The sequence below is a fragment of the Pongo pygmaeus genome, chromosome 23, assembly GCF_028885625.2.
Source record: "Pongo pygmaeus isolate AG05252 chromosome 23, NHGRI_mPonPyg2-v2.0_pri, whole genome shotgun sequence".
In the NCBI taxonomy this organism is placed as follows: Eukaryota; Metazoa; Chordata; class Mammalia; order Primates; family Hominidae; genus Pongo; species Pongo pygmaeus.
Window position 1 is genome coordinate 55,113,690 of NC_085931.1, and position 20,733 is coordinate 55,134,422.

At 52.1% G+C, this 20,733-nt stretch overlaps 1 protein-coding gene and 1 non-coding gene across 2 annotated transcripts in view; both read left to right on the plus strand.

The window, feature by feature from the left end:
• The window catches only part of PARVB (parvin beta), a 149,916-nt gene that overhangs the window by 117,327 nt on the left and 11,856 nt on the right, over positions 1-20,733 (plus strand). Inside the window, exons 7-10 of the mRNA XM_054470040.2 lie at positions 1,272-1,330; positions 4,916-4,935; positions 12,332-12,393; positions 15,933-16,001. Of these exons, the coding sequence (XP_054326015.1) occupies positions 1,272-1,330; positions 4,916-4,935; positions 12,332-12,393; positions 15,933-16,001 (210 nt within the window). The remainder of the gene's footprint in view (positions 1-1,271; positions 1,331-4,915; positions 4,936-12,331; positions 12,394-15,932; positions 16,002-20,733) is intronic.
• On the plus strand, positions 15,119-15,211 carry TRNASTOP-UCA (transfer RNA opal suppressor (anticodon UCA)). The gene has a single exon. It is a non-coding gene; the product is annotated as a tRNA-Sec (tRNA).

Here is a 20,733-nt window from a genome sequence, read left to right on the forward strand (position 1 = left end):
GGTAGGCTGCCACCCCTACTGTCACCACTGCCATGCCCCCCTCACTACCTCATTACTTCTTTTTTTGTTTGTTTGTTTGTTTTTTTTTTTGAGACGGAGTCTCACCCTGTCACCCGGGCTGGAGTGCAGTGGCACGATCTCAGCTCACTGCAACCTCCGTCTCCTGGGTTCAAGCAATTCTCCTGCCTCAGCCTCCCAAGTAGCTGAGATTACAGGCACGTGCCACCACGCCCAGCTAATTTTTGTATTTTTAGCAGAGACGGGGTTTCACCATGTTGGCCAGAATGGTCTCAATCTCTTGACCTCGTGATCTGCCTGCCTTGGCCTCCCAAAGTGCTGGGATTACAGCTGTGAGCCACTGTGCCCAGCTATCATTGCTTTTTTTATACCTGCCACGCTCTGGGAGAAGTGCGACATATACTGTGTCAGTTTCCTAGGGCAGCCATGACAAAGTACCACAAACCAGGTGGCTTAAAACAGCAGACATTTATTCTCTTGCAATTATGGAGGCCAGAAGTCTGAACTCAAGACTTCTGGGTAGGATGTCCTCCCTCATGTCTCTTCCTCTAGGGGAGGGGTCTTCCTGCCTCCTCCAGCTTCTGGTCGTGGCTGTCAGTCCTTGGTGTTCTTGGCTTGTGGCCACATCTCTCCAGTCTCTGCCTCTGTCATCACATGGCCTCCTCCCTCTGTCTGTTTCTGTGTCTGTTTCCTCTTCTAATAATGATGTGAGCCATATTGGATTAAGGTGGGGCTCACCATAATCCATGATGGCCTCATCTGAGCTAGTATCTGCAAAGACCCTTATTTCCAAATGGGATCAAGTTCTGAAGTTTGTGGTAGATATGAACTTTTGGGGACCCTCTTCAGTCCTATGCACACACATGATTGCAGGGGATGTTCCCTGTTATTTATGTTCCTTCCAATTGCATGCCTCACCTCTCCTGGCTGCAAAGCGTAGAGGATCCCTTTGGGGAATCCTGACCTGGGGTGTCTCTCCTGAGACCCACACAAATGCCAACTCTCAAGGCCGTGTGGAGACCAGAGGGTGGGGAGGAGGATAGGGACAGGTTGTGGTCACTGAAAGGCACCCTGCCCAGGGTCCCCTGCTGTGTACTCACCCAGGTGTGGCATGTGTGTTCAACACCACCCCTCCTTCTCCTGTTGCTCTTTTCTAAGATGATCTCCGGCCCCGCAGCTTCGTCTGCCCTGTCAGTGCATCCTTCCTCATCTCTCCACTGCCTGATTTTGTATGTTTATTTTGGGGTTTTCAGAAACGGGAAGGCCTGCTGCATTCCAGTCACATCTCGGAGGAGCTGACCACAACTACAGAGTAAGTGGACCCCTGTCTTGCCCTTACAGGCCCTGCTGCCCCAAGTGAGCGGGGCCCCAGGCTGCCACTTCAGCCAGGGACACCAGCGCCCGTGGGGCTGCTCCTGCTCCACGCCCCTTCTCTGTAGCATGTGATTCTCATACTGGTTCCCACCCCAGCTCTCCTCCCTCTGCACACTTCCTTCAGAGTTTTTAACATTAGAACTGAGTTACCTTCCACAGACTTTGAATTTTTTCATTCCTTATCTTAAAAGGTGTGCTGTAAGAATATTGCGAAGTGGGGCAGGCAGAGAGAGTTCAGGATGGTTAGAGAGACCCATTGTCTCAGTTCATTTATCCATCTACATTAGCCTTGTCATAGGCAGGAGCTACATCTTTAAACCAGAACTTTCCTTTGACAGACACTACTAAGCCGTCTGTTATCTCCTAGAGAAAGCCAGAGGGCAGGTGTTCAGAAGTCTAAAAGGCTTCAAATCTATTGAAAATAGCAAATCAAACAGTATCTGTGGTATGTGGTTTTAAGGACTCCTTGTGATCACCTGCTAAGAATCTTTAGAATTCACTGCATTTGTGCCTCTTGACTAAACCTGTTTCAGATGAAACAGAACATTTAAAAATTGATTGTCTCAGCTAATCCATCAGCTAAGTTCACAGAGTGATTAATTACTGTGTTGTGAATTCATGAGTGGTATTTCAAAAATTGGAGCTGCCAGAGGAAACCACTCGTGGCTTGTAAGCTGTCAGGGAAGATGATGGTACAGTGGAGTGCAGGCTGACGCATGTGCAGAGGCCCATGAAGAGGCCTCACAGTCTGCCCCAGGTCCGCAAAGGGAACATGGAGAGCTGGAGAAGGGGAGGATGAGAATGTGGTTCTGTGCCCAGCACAGTGGGCCTTTGGCAGCAGCTCTGCCTATTCAGCAGTAGGAGAAGGGCTGCTCATGAGGAACTGGGATTGGGCTGGTGTCTCAGTTGTTTATTGTTGTGTAACAAATCAACCCCAAAGCCGAGTGGCTTAAAACATCTGTTTCATTCGCTGCTCACAATTCTGTGGGTCAGCCATTTAGGCTGGGCTCAGCTGGGCGGTTGTTCAGCTAGTCTCGCCTGGGGTTGCTCATATGATGCAGACACCTGAAGGCTGGATGGAGGCTGGAAAGGCCAAGATGGGCTCCCCCTACCTCTGGTGGTTGGTGTTGGCCCTCCCTGGGTCTCTTTCCTCCTCACAGAGCTGGGCATCTTCCCAGGGTGCCCTCAGGGTCCTGAGAGAGTGAGAATGCAGCTGCAGGCCCCTTGAGGCCTTGTCTTGGACATCCATACCTATGTTGTCAATTCCATGGGTCAAAGTGAGTCACAGGTCATCCTGCATCAAGGTGCAGGAAGCAGACTCTGCCTCTTTGTGCAGGAATGGCCTATGCACATTGTTGGGTGGTGGGCATGCTGTGATAGGAGTCCCTTCTAGGTGAGGGGGTCCCATATAAGGACAGCAAGGAGGTGCTGGGCCCCCGCCATAAAACTAGAATGGTCCAGAGACAGAGAATGAGCAAGTGGATGGGAGAATGGCCTCAGCTATTCACCAGTGGTAAGTGGCCCCAAGGGCCTGCTGCATGCCAGCCTCCCTGCTGGATCAACAGAGACACTGAGAGGTGGGTTGAATGCAGTTCCTCTCCTCCAGGGCGACCCATCCTGCTGATGAGAAAGGATGCATCCACAGACATGTACAGTCTAACACAGGGGCTTGTGGGAAGTGCCTCAGGGCCCTAAGGGAATTTCCAAGAGGAGGGAAGCACCCAAAGTCAGGGCAGGGGAGATTTCAGTGGAAGCCACCTCAATCAGATACCAGACAGCCCTGAGCAATGAGGAAGGGAGTTGGGATTTTCTAGCCTGAGTCAGCGTCCCTCTGCCAGCCAGGGCCGGGATAGAGGAGAGGCTGGGTCACCTCTCCAGGCTGACGCCCCAGGTGGGTTCTCCTCAGGGCTGGTCACCCCATCCTTGTCTCCTCTTCCTTCCCCTCCCCATGGCTGCAGAGGCTCTGACGGAACATTTGAATCATCGGATGTCTGCTGAAAACCAGCGGCCCAAAGATCCACATTCAGTTTCCTAAGGCAGCGTCGCCACCTCCTGTCCAGTCTCAGTGTTCCCCTTTCTCTTTCAAGAGGTGGCTATGAGGTCACCCCTTCCAGGAAGCCCTCCTGTCTGCCAAGCAGGAGTGCCTGGCTTCCTGTTAGTTCCTGTAGCCTCTGGACACATGTGGCCAACATTGAAATATTGGCTTACGAGGTCTCTCACTCCCAGGCATCCTGAGGGCAGGGCCACATAGTGTTTATCTCCAGGGGATGTTAATTTCTGTATCTGCGCAGCCTGCACATAGTAGGTGCTCAAGTAAGTGCTTGCTAAATAAGATGGTGCCAAAGGACTTGAGCCTAGAGGGATTTGGGGACAAAGTAAAGACTTCCTTGCCTCTCAGGAAGGCAGTGCATGGAAAGGATCTGTACACTCACTCACTGGGAATCTTTGAGGAGAAGCTGCTCACCACTCCCGTCTCCCCCATTGCTTCTGCTGCCGCCTGCCTGAGATCAGGGCCTGGCCTCATGGTTCCCCAGGATCCTTTAGTTCCACGAGTCCTGCAAGTACATTGTGTTTACTCCTGAAATGAGTAACCTGCAACCTTGTGTGTTTGTTTGTTTGAGACAGGGTCTTGCTCTGTTGCCCAGGCTGGAGTACAGTGGTGCGATCCCAGCTCGGTGCAGCCTTGACATCCCGGGCTCTAGCAATCCTCCCACCTCAGCACCCAAGTAGCTGGGACTACAGCACATGCCATGACACCCAGCTAATTTCTTTGTATTTTTCTTAGAGGAGGTTTTGCCACTTTGGCCAGGCTGGTCTCCAGCCCTGCGGTTGTTTTGTTTTGTTTTATTTGTTTGTTCGTTTGTTTTTTGAGACAGAATTTCACTCTTGTTGCCCAGGCTGGAGTGCGATGGTGCAATCTCTGCTCACTGCAACCTCCACCTCCTGGGTTCAAGTGATTCTCCTGACTCAGCCTCCCAAGTAGCTGGGATTACAGGTGCCTGCCACCATACCCAGCTAATTTTTGCCTTTTTAGCAGAGATGGGGTTTCGCCATTTTGGCCAGGCTGGTCTCGAACTCCTGACCTCAAGTAATTGACCTGATTCTACCCCCCAAAGTGCTGGGATTACAGGTGTGAGCCCCTGTGCCCGGCCCAGCCTGTTTTGAGCATTTCACGGCTGCTGGAAGACCTGTTGTCTGCTGAAATCTTCATATTAACCACTCTTCTGATTTAAGTACCTCCCCTCCAAACAACATTAACGGGGCGGTTAATGTGCAAATAGAGATGGTGATTTGCTGCTGACCTTGTGCAAATGTTAATAATCCACACAAGCACCTCTCGTTTATAATTAGAGCGGGCTGGAACGTAGCACCATGTGACTTGCATTCTTATCAGTAGGCCTTTACCTGGGCAGCGAGGGCCCAGCTTTCTGGCTGGCCCTGTCCCTCATCCTCCATTGTGCTGCTTGTGAAACTGTGTTCTGAGTGACCCATCTCATGGCTCTGTCTGTGTTCTTGTTTGCAGGATGATGATGGGCCGGTTCGGTAAGTAACCCCGGGGAAAGTGGGGAGACGGAGGCATGATAGGGCTGCCCCAGGAAGCTCCCAGAGAGTGTACATGGCCATTTAGGGGGAGTGGGAAACTAGATGGGTCTCACTGCCCCCATAGTTCTGGAATCCTAGAGAAAGTGCACAGCCCACCCCCACCTTTCCGTATAACAGGCTTGTTTCTCAGAGCTGAGAGTGGCTGGGTGGTGCTAGGAGAAGTGGGGTGGAAGGCTGGGTGACCAGCTAGGGGAGCGGGAGGGACCTGGGATGTAACACTGTCTGGAACTGTCAGGGGCTGGAGCAAGAGTGGTTGAGGGTAAAAGGGAGGGAGGAGAGGCGGCCGGCACATGGAGCGTCGTTAGCTGGCTGGAAGAGAATGGCTCAGCTCTGTGGATGTCCTTCCACGTGTATTATTTCCTCCTGGAAACCACTGGTTTAGCAGACTTCCTTAGAGTCAGGCAGCCAGGGCTCAGTCCTGGCTGTTGGCTTGTGGCCTGCCCCTTCCTCCCTCTGCTCCTCATCTGTGAAATGGGAGTGTAAAAGGCTCTCCCCAGGCAGGGGATGCTGTGAGTATTGGGTGAGATCACAGGTGAGTGCCCTGCTTGGCTGGGGTACAGCCCTCTATGTGGGGTGGTTTTATTAGTGTTGGTTTTCAGCAGCTATTCCCAAAGAGAGAGGCAATTACTCTCTTCCCCCATTAAAGCCTGGGACCTCATCTTCATCTCAGTGAGGGATGGCAACGTTTCAACCCTCAGTACCCGGATACCCCGGCCCTTGGCCCGGCCAGCCTCAGTGCTTTGGGAAGCATTTCAAAAGAGAAACCTCTTGACCCCCAAATACCCTGTTCTCCAGTGAGCAGGGAGGGGAGAACAGCTCTTAAAAGGAAAAATGGAAACGAGAAGTTTCCCACCTGCCTCTCCAGCGGAGCTGATATCTGTCTTTTGGGGGCCCTCTGGGTGGGGGTGCCACCCCCTGAGTCCTATACAATGAGGGCTGGGCCAGCTTGGCCTTGGGGCTCTGTAACCTCAAGTTATTATGGGGACCAGCTAGGATACCATTGCTGCTTATCTATTGTATTAGGGTTCTCTAGAGGGACAGAACTAATAGGATAGATAGGTATATATAAAGGGTAGTTTACTAAGGGTATTAACTCACACGATCACAAGGTCCCACAATAGGCCCTCTGCAAGCTGAGGAGCAGGGAAGCCAGTCTGAGTCCCAAAGCTGTAGAACCTGGAGTTTGATGTTCAAAGGCAGGAAGCATCCAGCATGGGAGAAAGATGGAGGCTGGGAGACTAAGCCAGTCTAGTCTTTTCACGTTCTTCTGCCTGCTTTTTATTCTGGCTGTGCTGGCAGCTGATTAAATGGTGCCCACCTAGATTAAGGGTGGTCTGCCTTCTCCAGTCCACAGATTCAAATGTTAATCTCCTTTGGCAACACCCTCACAGACACACCCAGGAACCATACCTTGCACCCTTCAATCCAATCAAGCTGACACAGTATTAACCATCACGCCTGTGGAGAGGGGAAGTGGCTCAGATCCTGCTGGGCTCGAATTGAGAAGATGCAGCCAGTGTGTGTCTCCTAGGCTTTCTTTGCTAGACCTTAAGCTGTGCTGGGAACATTCACAGGCCTTCCCTGTTTTTTGTTTGTTTGTTTGTTTGTTTTTAAGGAGAATTCCAGCTCTTTTAAGATGTCTCTATTATTAAAAAACAAATGCAGGAAGAGAAAGAGAAATGTCCTGTACATAGTTGCTGAGGGAGGCGAAACTGCAGTGGGGTCACAGCTCATGGGGCCGGGGTGAGGCGTCTCCTCATCCTGCGTCTAGGTAGAGACGCATTTTAGGGGCACAGTGCCCCCCTCTGTCACCTCCTCTCCATCCTTGCTTCCTGGAGGAGGCTCAGAACCCCTTTGGAATTGTAGAGGCCTAAAGATGAGGAGAGGCCGGGCGTGGTGGCTCATGCCTTTAATCTCAGCACTTTGAGAGGCAGAGATGGATGGATCATGAGGTCAGGAGATCGAGACCAGCCTGGCTAACATGGTGAAACCCCGTCTCTACTAAAAATACAAAAAAATTAGCCAGGCGTGGTGGTGGGCACCTGTAGTCCCAGCTACTTGGGAGGCTGAGGCAAGAGAATTGCTTGAACCCAGGAGGTGGAGGTTGCAGTGAGCCGAGATCATGCCACTGCACTCCAGCCTGAATGACAGAGCAAGACTCCGTCTCAAAAAAAAAAAAAAAAAAAAAAGATGAGGCGAGTGGGCCACTTAAGCATTTTTGAGTCTTTCTGTTTTTTTGTGGTGCTGTCACTTTTGTGTTTGGTTCGGGCCTTGATGAAGGCTTAAGGAAAAGACAGTCTGTTCAGTTCAGTGGGGAGCACATGGATCTCAGGCTGTGTATAGCACCCTGTGGCCCGAGGGCCCAGAAGCCTGGCCCCGGAGCCCCTGCCACCCCATGAATGAGCTTTAGGGTCTGATGTGCGGGGCGGTGGCTCCCTAGGTAAGAGCCAGGTGTCATGTGTGAAAAGGGGACCCAGCTGCCACTCCAGGGATGGGAGGACTGTGGAATCGCAGCACCAATTTGTACAAGAGGCCAATGGAGTCGTTCTCGTTACTTTGTAGGCTTTATGTGCTGTGCTTGAGAAAATGCAAACAGGCTATTAGTCGGTGACAGGCAATTAGTTCCGCCCCCGGCCTTGCTGCTTCTGCTGACGCAGGTTCGGAAGTCTCCTGGTTACCCAGCCTGGCACCCTCAGGCACAGCAGGGCGTTTGGCCCGGCACCCGCTCCTGTGGGGGCAGCAGCACGCCTTGTCTTGGCTTCCCTGCTATACCATTCCCCTCCTTCAGCCCCCGAGAGCACCCCAGGGTGCTCTCTCCTCCAGCAACCTTCACCTGAATGCTGTCCCTCTAGATTACCCCATGGCTCGCTCTTGCAGCTCTGCCAGCTCTTGGTTCAAATGTCACTGATCAGGGAGGCCCTCTCTGACTCCACTGCCCCAAACTGGCCTCCACTGGCTCTCCTCCCCACCCCTGCCTTAGTTCTTTCTGTACTCATGTGACACACCAAGCAGCACTCAGCTCATGGGGATGGCCTGGCTCCTCTTCCCTGCGCCAGTGTTTACACAACGAAGTCTGCACGTGTCTGGCAGACACTGGTGCCAGCAAACTTTCAGGGGCACCCACAGCCCCTGCCTTTCTCCTTTCACACATGGGTCCTTGGCACAGAGGTGCTCTGTGGGCTGGAGCTGACCCTTCCTCAGGGTGCACCCCACCTCCTGCCAAAGCAGCCAGCCCTGGCCACAGTCTGCACGCAGCTGGGGGCAGATGTTTTAGGAGCTTCTGGAAGGCCGGGCAGACCCTCCTTGGCTACTGTGCTGGGCTTTGCCAGGAGTGGTCTTCTGGGCCTCAGTTTCCCCATGAGTACCCTGAGCCAGGGAGGGATGGGGACTCCGTTCTGCCCACTCCCCATCATTCTGGTGAGGGAGGTGGCTCTACAGGTCCTCGCTGCCTCCTGGCAGCATCACTGTCCTGGATGAGGTGGGTGAGGAGGCTTCTCTCCACGGAAGCAAGTCTCAGGGGATCCAGGGAGGTTGCAGCCTGGTCTCCATGGCAATGGGTGAGCTGGTGCGGCTTCTCCGCGGGCGGCCCTTCCCCCTCCTGGGCCTGCCCTGGGCTGGAGGCCCTTCCTGAGGCAGAGAGGAAAGAAGGGGGATGTGCCTTCCTTACTCTTCCCCCTCATTATAACTCCTAGTAATTCCCCTTCACGTCTCTCCCATTTCTGCCAACAGGGCTCATTCCAAAAACTCTGGCTCCATCCCATCACCCATGGCTCCTGACCGTGCCCTCCATAACTCCCACACTGCAGGCCGCAGCCCCTGTTAACCCCTCTCACAGTCCACCCGGCTCTTGAACCTGCGCTGGGCTTTCTGGCATCTCTCTCTCCTTGTGCCTGCCGGTCCCTCAGTGGAGTGCCTTTCCGCCTCCTCTTGCCCCAGCAAGCCCGGCTTGAACCCCAGGGCTGCTTTGTGAAGCCTTCCTCAGGTCCCCTCAGCCCTTGGTTCATGGGTCCCAGACTCAGGTTCCTCCAGGGACCAAGTTGATAATATAAAAGAGGAGAGTGTCTAGATTATACAATGATAACGTCATCTGCCCCTTCACCCCAGGGCTGGGTGGCAGTGGGGAGTGGTGGGGTCTGGGGCAAACTGGAGAGTCCGCACCCCCATCCCCAGGGGCAGCTTATTGCTGCCAGGTGGGAGTGCAGGCTCACTGTTGCCACAGCCTCCAGTTCTTCAAGAGAAGCCAGAAGTTCAGAACTTTTGGACAAACTTTCCAATTTAAGAACTGTTGACTCTGGCCGGGTACCGTGGCTCACACCTGTAGTCCCAGCACTTTGGGAGGCTGAGGCGAGTGGATCACTTGAGGTCAGGAGTTCAAGACCAGCCTTACCAACATGGCGAAATCCCGTCTCTACTAAAAATACAAAAATTAGCCAGGTATGATGGTGCATGCCTGTAGTCCCAGCTATTCAGGAGGTCGAGGCAGGAGAATTCTTGAACCCGGGAGGCAGATGTTGCAGTGAGCCGAGATCGCGCCACTGCACTCCAGCCTGGGTGACAGAGTGAAACTCTGTCTCAAAAAGCCTAAAAACCGAGACCAAAACAAAACAAATGAAAACTGTTGACTCAAATCAAAACATTACAGGGACCAAGCTGAGCATTCCTGCAGGTTGAGCTTGGGCAGCCCTGGCATATGGTCAGGTCGGTTGGCCCCCATCTGGCTTCCTCTTTTCTGACACTAACAGGGTTGCACTATCATGATTTACCCCCTCTCCATGCCCTCCCCCAAGTCTGTGCCTCTTCCAAGAGCGGAGTCCCTCCTTGTTTATCTCTGTGATGTCCCCAGAGCCTGCGGAGGCTCTGGGGGACAGGACGAGTGGGAGCTGTAAGGACTGAGGACCAACAATGCTCCTGCCAGGCTCCGTGCTCCTGCCTCTACTCACTGCCCCACTTAGTTCCACACCAAGAGCGAGGCAGGGGCTGTCAGAATGCTGCTTTTATGGGGGAAGAAATGGGGTTGGAGAGGGAAGGATTTGCCCAGTCATGGGGTGTGAAGTGGGGCAGCTAAAACAAAATAGGATCTATTTTCGTTCCCAAGGCCAAGCACATCACAGGGGTGCAGTATGCTCTCTCTGTATCTCTCTCTCTCCCCTAGGTCAGGGTGGTCCCTGGGGAGGCCCCGGGTTACCCCAAGACAGGTGGAAGGAGCTTCCTACCCCACCCTCTTCCTGTCAAGCTGGGCTTTGCGGCTACCAGGGCTGCTCCTTGTATTGAGGCCCCAGCCTGGCTGGTAACAGAGGGTCCCTCCGCTGGGCTCAGTCTTCTGAGCATGCTCTGCCCCCAGGAACCTGGAGGATGGAAGTTGGGGGCCCTGGGTCCCTTCCAAATGCCTTTGGGTCCTGTGCCTGGTCCTCAGTGCCCATTTTCAGAGCCCCTGGCCCCTCCCTGCCTTGTGGACTGTGACATGATGCCAGTCCCCTGGGTCCAGGGGCATGGTGGCCGGTGGAGAGGCCTCTGCGGCACCGATGTCTCCTTGAGTGGCTTGACTCTGCCAGCCCAGCGATGGCCCAGCTAAATATACCCTGGCTGACGTCAAGCACTCTTCTGCTCCTGGGGTTTTTCTTAAGCTGCATTTATAGTTTGCGTATTGCTTTGTAAAGATGTAAAGATTTCACTTTTTCTTTTTCTTTTTTTTTTTTTTTGCCCCTTAGCAGACTGTCTTATTGAGTGTACTCTGACTTAGATGATTATGAAAATAACTTACGGCTGCTGCATTAGGAAGCTGGCATGTGTCCAGAGGCAGGGCATTTTGGTCAATGTCAGTCTTTAGGTGAAGAAAACTTCTCTCCCCTCCCCCCAGTCATGCACATGCTCACACGCACACACACATGCTCACACACACACACACATGCTCACACGTGCACACACGTGTACACATACACTTTCCTTCTCTCCTTTCCACTTTGTTTCTCACCACCTCCACAAGGCCAAGGAAGAGGCTACCTGGGCTGGGCTGGGCAGGGGGGTGTGAGCTGCCTCCTGGGGCCCAGCCTGGGAGGAAGGGTCAGCATCCTTCCTCTGGGAGGAGGCCTGGCCGACTTCTCTCCCTAGGCCTCTGGCTTACCTGGGCCTAACCCCTTCCTTCTTTTTCTGGGCTCTCTTTGTCTCTCCTAGGCCAGGGCGGTCCCTGAGGAGGCTCCCCTAGGCCACCCCCTAGACGGGCGGGAGGAGCTTCCTACCCCACCCTCTCCCTGTCAAGCTGGGCTCCGAAGCTTCCAGGGCTGCTCCTTGGGTTGGGGCCCCAGCCTGGCTGGTAACAGAGGGTCTCTCTGCTGGGCTTGGTCCTCTGAACATGCTCTGCCTCCAGGAAGCTGGAGGATGGAAGTTGGGGGGCCCTGGGCCCCTTCCAAATGCCCTCCTCCCTGTCTCTTCTGCCCCGGCAGTGATGCCCCACAGCTCTGTGTCTACCTGGAGACCTCAGCCCTCTGCTTGGGGTCCAAGTCTCTGTCCCATATGCCCCTATGGAACCCCCGCCTCCATGACAGCAGGAGCAAAGGCTCTGAGGCAAGTGTGCACCAGTGTCAGCAGGAGCAGCTGGGAGGCCGGTTGGTGGAGTAAAGTCAGGGAGGGTGCGTGTAGGAGGATAACGCTGAGTCTGAGTGTCCTATGGCACGTGGGAGAGAGGATGGATTTTATCTGAGTGTCCCATGGCTCCCAGGAGAGAGGATGGATTTTATTCTAAGCATGATAAGAAGCAGTTGGAGGGTTTTAGTTGTGGTGAGAGTGGAGGGGGGAAACAAATGATCCTGTTTGCACTTGGAAGGGCTCACTCTGCCTGCTGGGGAGAAGGGCTCAGGGGCCAGGAGTGGAGTAGGAGGCTGCAGCTGCTCCCATGCGAGGGGCAGTGAGGCGTGAGCAGGACATGGCCATCGTCGCGGGGGAAGTGGTCGGATTCACAGGCGACATTTGCCAGTAGACAAGGAGTGTGGGAACAGGGAGAATTCAGGACGCCTCAAGTCCTAGGACGTGGCGGGGGCAGATGCCAGATGCCATCTATGTGTTTCATATGAAAAGGTAAAAAGCGGGTGGAAGGGACCCTCTGCAGCCTCTAGTCCATGCTGTTCTGGTTGTTCCCAAGTGTGCTTGCTCGCCTTGGTTTGGCCGGGACTGATCATCAGGGTCAGCCCTTTCATTCTGGTAGGAATTGGAAGGATTCTAGGCAGGTGTGGGAGTTGAGGCTGAACCTCCTGAGGGATCAGAAGCTGGCAGGTCCCTGGATTAGGGCAGCACCGCGGGTTTCCATAAACGCTCCTTCGTGTCTCTCTTTGCATGTCCTCAGAGCGGGATGCCTTCGACACGCTGTTCGACCATGCCCCGGATAAGCTCAGCGTGGTGAAGAAGGTGAGCTATTGGTGGGATGTTGGATGTGCTCTCCTCTGGCTCGTGGCTTTTTGACAGCACAAACGCCCGCTGGGAAGAAGGTGGGAAAATGTTTGGAATCTCAGAAATGTTTGCCACATGGATTGAAATGTAATTACAGTCAAAAATGTAACCACAGTGCATAAAATTAGCGCCTTTTAACTCAACCTCGCTGCTCCCTGGGTGTCTTCCTGCCTGCCCGCTCCACTTCTGTTAAGTGAATTACCCAGCCAGCAGTTCTTTCTGACTCGAGGCCTTTTTTCAATGTGGAAATGTTTTTAAGCATGTCAGCCTGCTGCTCTCGCTGGCCTCATTACCATCTACAGCCTGCCCAGTAAACACGCAGGCCTGTGCGGCTGAGCCGTGCCATGCATGGATTTGGCCCGTTTCCCTCCAGACAGAGAACGGGCCCTCACTAGCCCAGGCAGCCTGCTGGTCAATCTGTGGATGGAAAAATCTCCAAGGCTCTGGAGTTGGGGGCTGGGTGTGATCAGCTTCTGGGGGATCTGCCATGGAGGCTTGTTCCCCTCAAAAGGAACTGGGGCCCACTGGCTGCTCATTAACTTATCCGAGTGGCTGCAGGCATCCCATTCAGGAGGCTGCGTGCATCCCTCCTTCCCATAACATCGGAGGAGCGCTCATTTCTACCCATGGTACAGGCAAGAGAGTTCTCCTTTGTCTAGGACAGCTTACCCAAATAGCTCTCCTAGTGCAAGACTTGTCAGAACCTTGCACAGGCTGACCTATACTGTACTTCTCCAAGAGGGAGCTTGGTAGGAAGCATTTTCCAAACTTGTTTGTTTATAGTGGGATTTATTTATCTATCAATTTTGGGGTAGGATGCATTGTATTTCTGTGGAACCCACTTTTGGAAAATGTTGGCCTGGGTTTGGACAATGAGATCATTCATTTTTGGAAGCATTTTGCAAGAGGCTGTTGGAACCGTGCTAATGGTCCTTCTGGGACAAAGCCTTCTTAGCACTCTTGGGTCTAAGAAGTGAGCCTCAGAGTGCCCCACCTCCACCTCGTCACATGTGGCCCCCAGGGACCCTGACAGAACCGATTCAGGGAATGAATCAAATCCAGCTCCCCCACTTATCAGCTGTGTGACTTCTGGCGAAGGGCGAGATTATACCCCCCAGCCTCTGTTTCCCCATCTGTCAAGTGGGGACAGAGATGTTACCCACCTCTCAGGGCACTGTGAGGATAAACTGGGATTCTGTCTGTGCATGGGCTTAGCCTGCAGAGTATAGTCACTGGTAGCATTGAGAATGGTGTGACCTGAGGTTGCTTTCATCGCTCAGTAGATACCATGTTAATTCATTCTGCAAAAGACACATTTTCGGCACTGGATCCACCAGCAAGGAAGAAGACAGAATCCTTTGATTTGCCTGGTAGCTTCCCACTCCAGTCTGTCCCTTCCTCACCTCCACATTGCAAGTTTAGGTGTCTGTGGCTCTCTGTGCCCCAGAATGAAGTCGGGGGCCCCTGCCCACCTCTGCAGGTTTCTCCCTGGGTTGTCCCCTTTTACTCCCTCCCATCCCACCCACATCCAGCCACAGCCTGAAGACCCCAAAGTATTTGCAGATGTGTCTGGGTGCCCACTCGGCTCACTCTCACCTTGCACTGGCCCACCCTCAGGCCCAGCTCCAATGCTTCCTCTCTATGCTCTTAACGGGGGTCCGCACACCCGTTAATGGCTCATGAAATCTCCCCTGCATTGCGTGTTTCCCTGCAGCGCCCCATCTCTTGACTTCTCTGTCCCACCACTACACGCATATGGAGAATTACATCACAGGCCCTTTGGCGGGGGCCAGGGGTGGAGCTCTCTGACTGTGTTTGTGTCCTTAGTACCAAGCAGCATGCCTGGAACATAGTAGCTGCTCAGTAAATTTGAGCAGGATGGGTAAGAAATCATATCATGGGCAGGCCGGGCGCGGTGGCTCACGCCTATAATCCTAGCACTTTGGGAGGCTGAGGCGGGCGGATCACAAGGTCAGGAGATCGAGACCATCCTGGCTAACGTGGCGAAACCCTGTCTCTACTAAAAAATACAAAAAAATGAGGTGGGCATGGTGGCGGGCACCTATAGTCCCAGCTACTCGGGAGGCTGAGGCAGGAGAATGGCGTGAACCCGGGAGGTGGAGCTTGCAGTGAGCCGAGATTGTGCCACTGCACTCCAGCCTGGGCGACAGAGCGAGACTCCGTCTAAAAACAAAACAAAACAAAACAAAAATCATATCATGGGCAGTGGTGGGTGATATTGAGTTTCCGTCAAAGTTGGGTTTGGTCACTGAGGAATTACAGGTGACAGGTTTTAAGCTTGTGCCAGAGAGAAGCCAGTGCCCCTTGGTACCTACATACCAGGGCTCAGAAAATCCCCACAGCCCAGAGAGATCACCCTGGGTGGATCTCCCCATGTATTGTAAATCGATAGGGGGGCTGGGCACCGTGGCTCACACATGTAATTTCAGCACTTTGGGAGGCCAAAGTGGGTGGATCACCTGAGGTCTGGAGTTTGAGACCAGCCTGACCAGCATGGAGAAACCCCATTTCTACTAAAAATACAAAATTAGCCAGGCTTGGTGACGGGTGCCTGTAATCCCAGCTACTCGGGAGGCTGAGGCAGGAGAATCGCTTGAACCTGGGAGGTGGAGGTTGCAGTGAGCTGGGATCATGCCATTGCACTCTAGCTGGGGCAACAAGAGCCCGGATGATCCTCAGTGGTCTGGGGTGCAGGCTTCAAACCTGTAGCTGTCTAGCGACAGAGTGGTTCAATTCCACCTTTGAAGGCCGGGCACAGTGGCTCACGCCTGTAATCCCAGCACTTTGGGAGGGAGAGGCGGGCAGATCATGAGGTCAGGAGATCGAGACCATCCTGGCTAACACAGTGAAACCCCGTCTCTATTAAAAATACAAAAAAATTAGCTGGGCGTGGTGGCGGGTGCCTGTAGTCCCAGCTACTCGGGAGGCTGAGGCAGGAGAATGATGTGAACCCGGGAGGCAGAGCTTGCAGTGAGCCGAGAGCACACCACTGCACTCCAGCCTGGGTGACAGAGTGAGACTCTGTCTCAAAAAAAAAAAAAAAAAAAAATTCAGTAGGTGTGGCTCAAGGCAGCACTTTCCTCAGTCTTCTGAGTGTGCCGTTTACCGTTCCAGGTCACATCTAAGATACATTTGCAAATGTAATGATCCTTCCCTGGCAGTTTCATCTTTCTTAAGAGCACAGAGTGCTCTCCAGTATGATTGTTAAATATGGCATGCGTGCACGGATTGGCATATGTGTGCATGGGTTGGTGAACAGAGACATGTGTAGCCAGGATAGATGTGGGCATTATGCCATGAAAACTAGGGGCTACTGTCAGGATGTTGAGTTTGAAACATGGGCTTTTTATTTTAGCAAACAGGAGATGATGAAAGCGTTTCACAGAGCTGGGGTTGGCAAATGTCAAGCCTGCCCCTCCAGATGGGACCTGCACGCGGGCCATTCACGGCTCCTATGTCTCTTTTGTTCTTGGCAGTCTCTCATCACTTTTGTGAACAAGCACCTGAACAAGCTGAATTTGGAGGTGACGGAACTGGAGACCCAGGTATGCGCTGCTTTGGCTTGAAGGATCCTTTGTCCACCGCCGTTTTCAGTCAGTGTTTTGATCCCAGGTGGGGTGCGTGAACAAAGCTGGCGCCATTTTGTTCATCTCACAAGGAACTCCCGTGGTGCGGGCAGAAATAACCACCACGGCTTTCTCAGCCCCTCTGTCTTCCTTTCCTGGGGCTGCTGCCACAAAGCACCACAAACCGAGTGGCTGAAACAACAGACCTTTGTGTCCTCGAAGTGCTGGAGGCCTGAAGTCCAAAATCAAGGTGGGGCCCGGGTGGGTTCCCTCCAAGGCTGTGAGGGAGGAGCTGTTCCTGGCCTCCGTCCCAGCTTCTGGGGTTTTGCCGGGATCTTTAGCATTCCTTGGCTTGTACACACATCACTCCCTTCTCTGCCTTCATCTTCCTGTGGTGTCGTCCTTGTGTGTGTGTCTCTGTGTCCAAATTTCCCCGTTTTATCAGGACGTGGTCATGTTGGATTAGAGCCCACCCATGGCTTCATCCCAACCTGACTGCGTCTATGTAAACCCTGTTTCCAGATACGGTCACATTCAGAGGTCCTGGTGATTAGGGTTCCACTGTATCTTTTTTTTTTTTTAAGACAGAGTCTCGCTCTGTCACCCAGGCTGGAGTGCAGTGGCATGATCTCAGCTCACTGCAACCTCCGCCTCCAGGGTTCCAACGATTCTCCTGCCTCAGCCTCCCGAGTAGCTGGGACTACAGGTGCGTCCCACCATGCCCAGCTAATTTTTGTATTTTTAGTAGAGACAGGGTTTCACCATGTTGGTCAGGATGGTCTCGATCTCTTGGCCTCATGATCTGCCTGCCTCAGCTTCCCAACTACTGTATCTTTTTTTGGGAGATGCAAAACCCCAAAACACCTGAATGGTGTTATTCAACCCATAACACCCTCCAGGGCTCCACCCCAGCCCACCACAGGGCCTTTGCACATGCATTTCCTCTGTCTAGAACATGCTGGCCCCTTCAGCCTCTGCTCAGTGCTGTTGTCACACTGTGGCCAGGACCTAGCAAATGTCCCCCTGGTAAGTACGTACAACACATTTCTTCTGCAATAAGTATATCAAGTCTACTCCCCCAGCCCCAACCCCTACTCAAAGCTAAAGGAGCATCCTTCAATTATGTTTTTGGGCACTCTGTGAGCATTAAAGACAAAATATAATTTTCCCAGGATTAGCGGGGTGCTTGAATGTGGAGGTTTTTGAGCTCTTGGTACAGACATCCCTAATGCACAGCTGATCCTTCTTAAACCCCAGGGTGAATGCATTCATTCCCTTCTCTTTCTTTAACTTTTCTCATTTGCTTTTCTCATTAAAAAAGTAATTCAGGTTCATTGTAGAAATGCCTGAAAATGCAGATAAGCAAAACAAATAAAAATCACCCATAATCCCGTCACCCAGAGGTGAATGTACACAGGGTTTTGTTCAGGCCTTTTCTCTACACATACAGCGAGTCATGGACAGCGTGGGTCTGTATGTAAAAGCATCACGGTCTGTTTTTAATGTGTATATTTATTTGTGTATCGTTGGCCAACACATTTCTCATTTTCTGCAGTTTACAAATGTTGCACATTTAGCCTCAGATTATTTTCTGTTTGAGACATTAGCACCCCAGAAGCCGCTGAGGTGAAAAGTAAAAATCTTCCTTTCTCTTTTTCTGGAGACCTCCCCCTTCAGACTCTCCAGGGGCAGCTAACTGCAGTTCATGGTTGGATGTGTATTTTTCTAGATATTTTCTTTTTCTTTCTTTCTTTTTTTTGAGACAGAGTCTCGCTCTGTCCCCCAGGCTGGAGTGCAGTGACACAATCTCAGCTCACTGCAACTTCCACCTCCTGGGTTCAAGCAATTCTCCTGCCTCAGCCTCCTGAGTAGCTGGGACTACAGGTGCACCTCACCACGCCTGGCTAATTTTTTTGTATTTTTAGTAGAGATGGGGTTTCACCATGTTGGTCAGGCTGGTCTCGAACTCCTGACCTTGTGATCCACCTGCCTCAGCCTCCCAAAGTGTTGGGATTACAGATGTGAGCCACATTTTCTATGCACAAAAGTATTTTTCTAAATAACAGTGGATCTTACTGCCCACTGTTTTGTAATGTGTTTTGTGTTACTAAATACACTGTGGGCATCTTTTGGTGTAAGAGAAAGTGTGTGTGTGTGTGTGTGTGTGTGTGTGTGTGTGTTTCTGTCTGATCCTTTTTCCCTTGCTCCATCTATCAGTCTATCTATATTTTGTCACTTTTAATGGGAAGTGTATCTCATCAGCGGGAAGGCTGCACTGCACCTCATTAAACCAGTGCCTCACGACTGGATGTTTTTCTGCTCCTGTAAACAGCAGTGCAGAGAGCATCTTTGTGCACGGCTGTCTGTGCTCGTGCCTGCTTCCTTGGAATAAAAGCCTAGAAGTGGAGTCATTAGAGCGAAGCCTGCACTGCACACTTTGAAGGCTCAGGAAGATTTGCTGTGTGGGGGCCCCTGGTACTGTCAAGGGGCATGTGAGGGGTACTGCTTCTCCACATCCATACCAGCTGTCCCCACAGCCCTTCTCAGAGGTGTCTGCACATCAGTATTAGCAGCTGAGCCTCTTACATTGAGACTCTAAAATTAAATTTGCATTTATTTTTATTTACTCAATATCTTCCTTTTTTTTCCCCTATTAATCATACTATATAGAGTCTTAAAAGTACGTTTAACCACTGGTCCCCCAGAAAAGGTCGCTGGTCACAGAAATGCAGGGATTTTTGTTTTGTTTTGTTGCAAAGGAATTTGGGTATTTTTATAAATACCATATATCATTTATGAAGACTGTAAATCATTAACGTCTTGATGCCCTAGGAGTCGGAGAGGCCCCGGTTTAATTTCTTCAATTTCTGTTTGTGTGTGGGTGTGTGTGTGGTTTATGTAGTCTGGTGTGTGTGTGTGTGTGTGTGTGTATTTGTGATTTATGTAGTCTGGTATGTGTGGTTTATGCAGTCTGTAGGGGGTGTGTGTGTGTGGTTTATGTAGTCTGGTGTGTGTGTGGTTTATGTAGTCTGGTGTGTGTGTGTGTGGTTTATGTAGTCTGGTGTGTGTGTGTGGTTTATGTAGTCTGGTGTGTGTGTGTGGTTTATGTAGTCTGGTGTATGTGTATGTGTGTGGTTTATGTAGTCTGTGTGGTGTGTGGTGTGTGTGGTTTATGTAGTCTGGTGTGTGTGTGTGGTTTAGGTAGTCTAGTGTGTGTGTGTGTGGTTTATGTAGTCTGTGTGGTGTGTGTGTGTATGTGTGGTTTACATAGTCTGTGTGGTGTGTGGTGTGTGTGGTTTTTGTAGTCTGTGTGGTGTGTGTGTGGCTTATGTAGTCTGTGTGGTATGTGTGTGTGGTTTATGTAGTCCGGTTGTGTATGTGGTTTATGTAGTCTGGTGTGTGTGTGGTTTATGTAGTCTGGTTGTGTGTGTGGTTTATGTAGTCTGTGTGTGGTGTGTGTGTGTGGTTTATGTAGTCTGGTGTGTGTGTGATTTATGTAGTCTGGTGTGTATGTGTGTGTGTGGTTTATGTAGTCTGATGTGTGTGTGTGGTTTATATAGTCTGGTGTGTGTGGTTTATGTAGTCTGGTGTGTGTGGTTTATATAGTCTGGTGTGTGTGGTTTATGTAGTCTGGTGTGTGTGGTTTATGTAGTCTGTGTGGTGTGTATGTGTGTGGTTTATGTAGTCTGGTGTGTGTGTATGGTTTATGTAGTCTGTGTGGTGTGTGTGTGTATTTGTGGTTTACATAGTCTGTGTGGTGTGTGTGGTTTTCATTGTCTGTGTGGTGTGTGCGTGTGTTTAAGTAGTCTGATGTGTGGTGTGTGTGTGGTTTATGCAGTCTGTGTGGTGGGGGTGTGTGTGTATGTGGTTTTTGTAGTCTGTGTAGTGTGTGGTGTGTGTGTGGTTTATGCAGTCTGTGTGGTGTGGTGTGTGTGTGTGGTTTTTGTAGTCTGTGTGGTGTGTGTGTGGTGTAGGTGTGTGTTTTCCCTCCTTTTCCAAACCATTCTTACATTGCGGACAGCGTCCCAGCTCTGTGATGGTGAGTGAGCTCCTCAACCTCCCTGAGCTTCTGTCCACAGGATTAAACTGGAGGTGACGGGCAGTGTGAGGATCGGGTGAGACGGCGCACTGAGATCAAGTGGGCAGGGCTTGGTGGGGGTGGGGGTTAGTACTGAGGCTGAGGAGGCGGTGGTGGGGCCTCGGGGCCTCCGTGGGGATTCTGCTCCCTGCTGAGCTACACAGCAGGTTGCGGAGAGAGGGCACCGCCCTGGGTGCTTGTGAAAGTGGAGGGTCACCCGCTTGCAGCTGGGCCCCCCCGGCCCTGCCCTCTCTGTGTGGCCGTCCATCCCTCCTTTCTGTGACCCTGTGTGCTGGGACAGTGAGGAGACACCATGGAAGGAAGAAAAGACTCAGTAGGCTCAGGGCCTGCGGGCGCAGCGGTGTGGCCACCCCAGACCTCCTGGGGAGAGGTGTGGGTTGGTGCCTTCATTCGTGTGGCAGCTTCCATTCCCTGGAAGTTAGTCCACGGAGACGTGGGCATGGCGGCTCAGTGTTGTTCTGCTGGGAAAATGCCAGCACGCTTGACCAGGGTGCTGTGGGCATGAAGCTTCCGTGTGGAGACACACGTAAAGAATTCTTCAAACCCGTCTGATCTCCTTAATGAGAGGAGTGGCTGGCTGCTTCGTGGTGTGGAAGGCTGAGGGCATGTGAC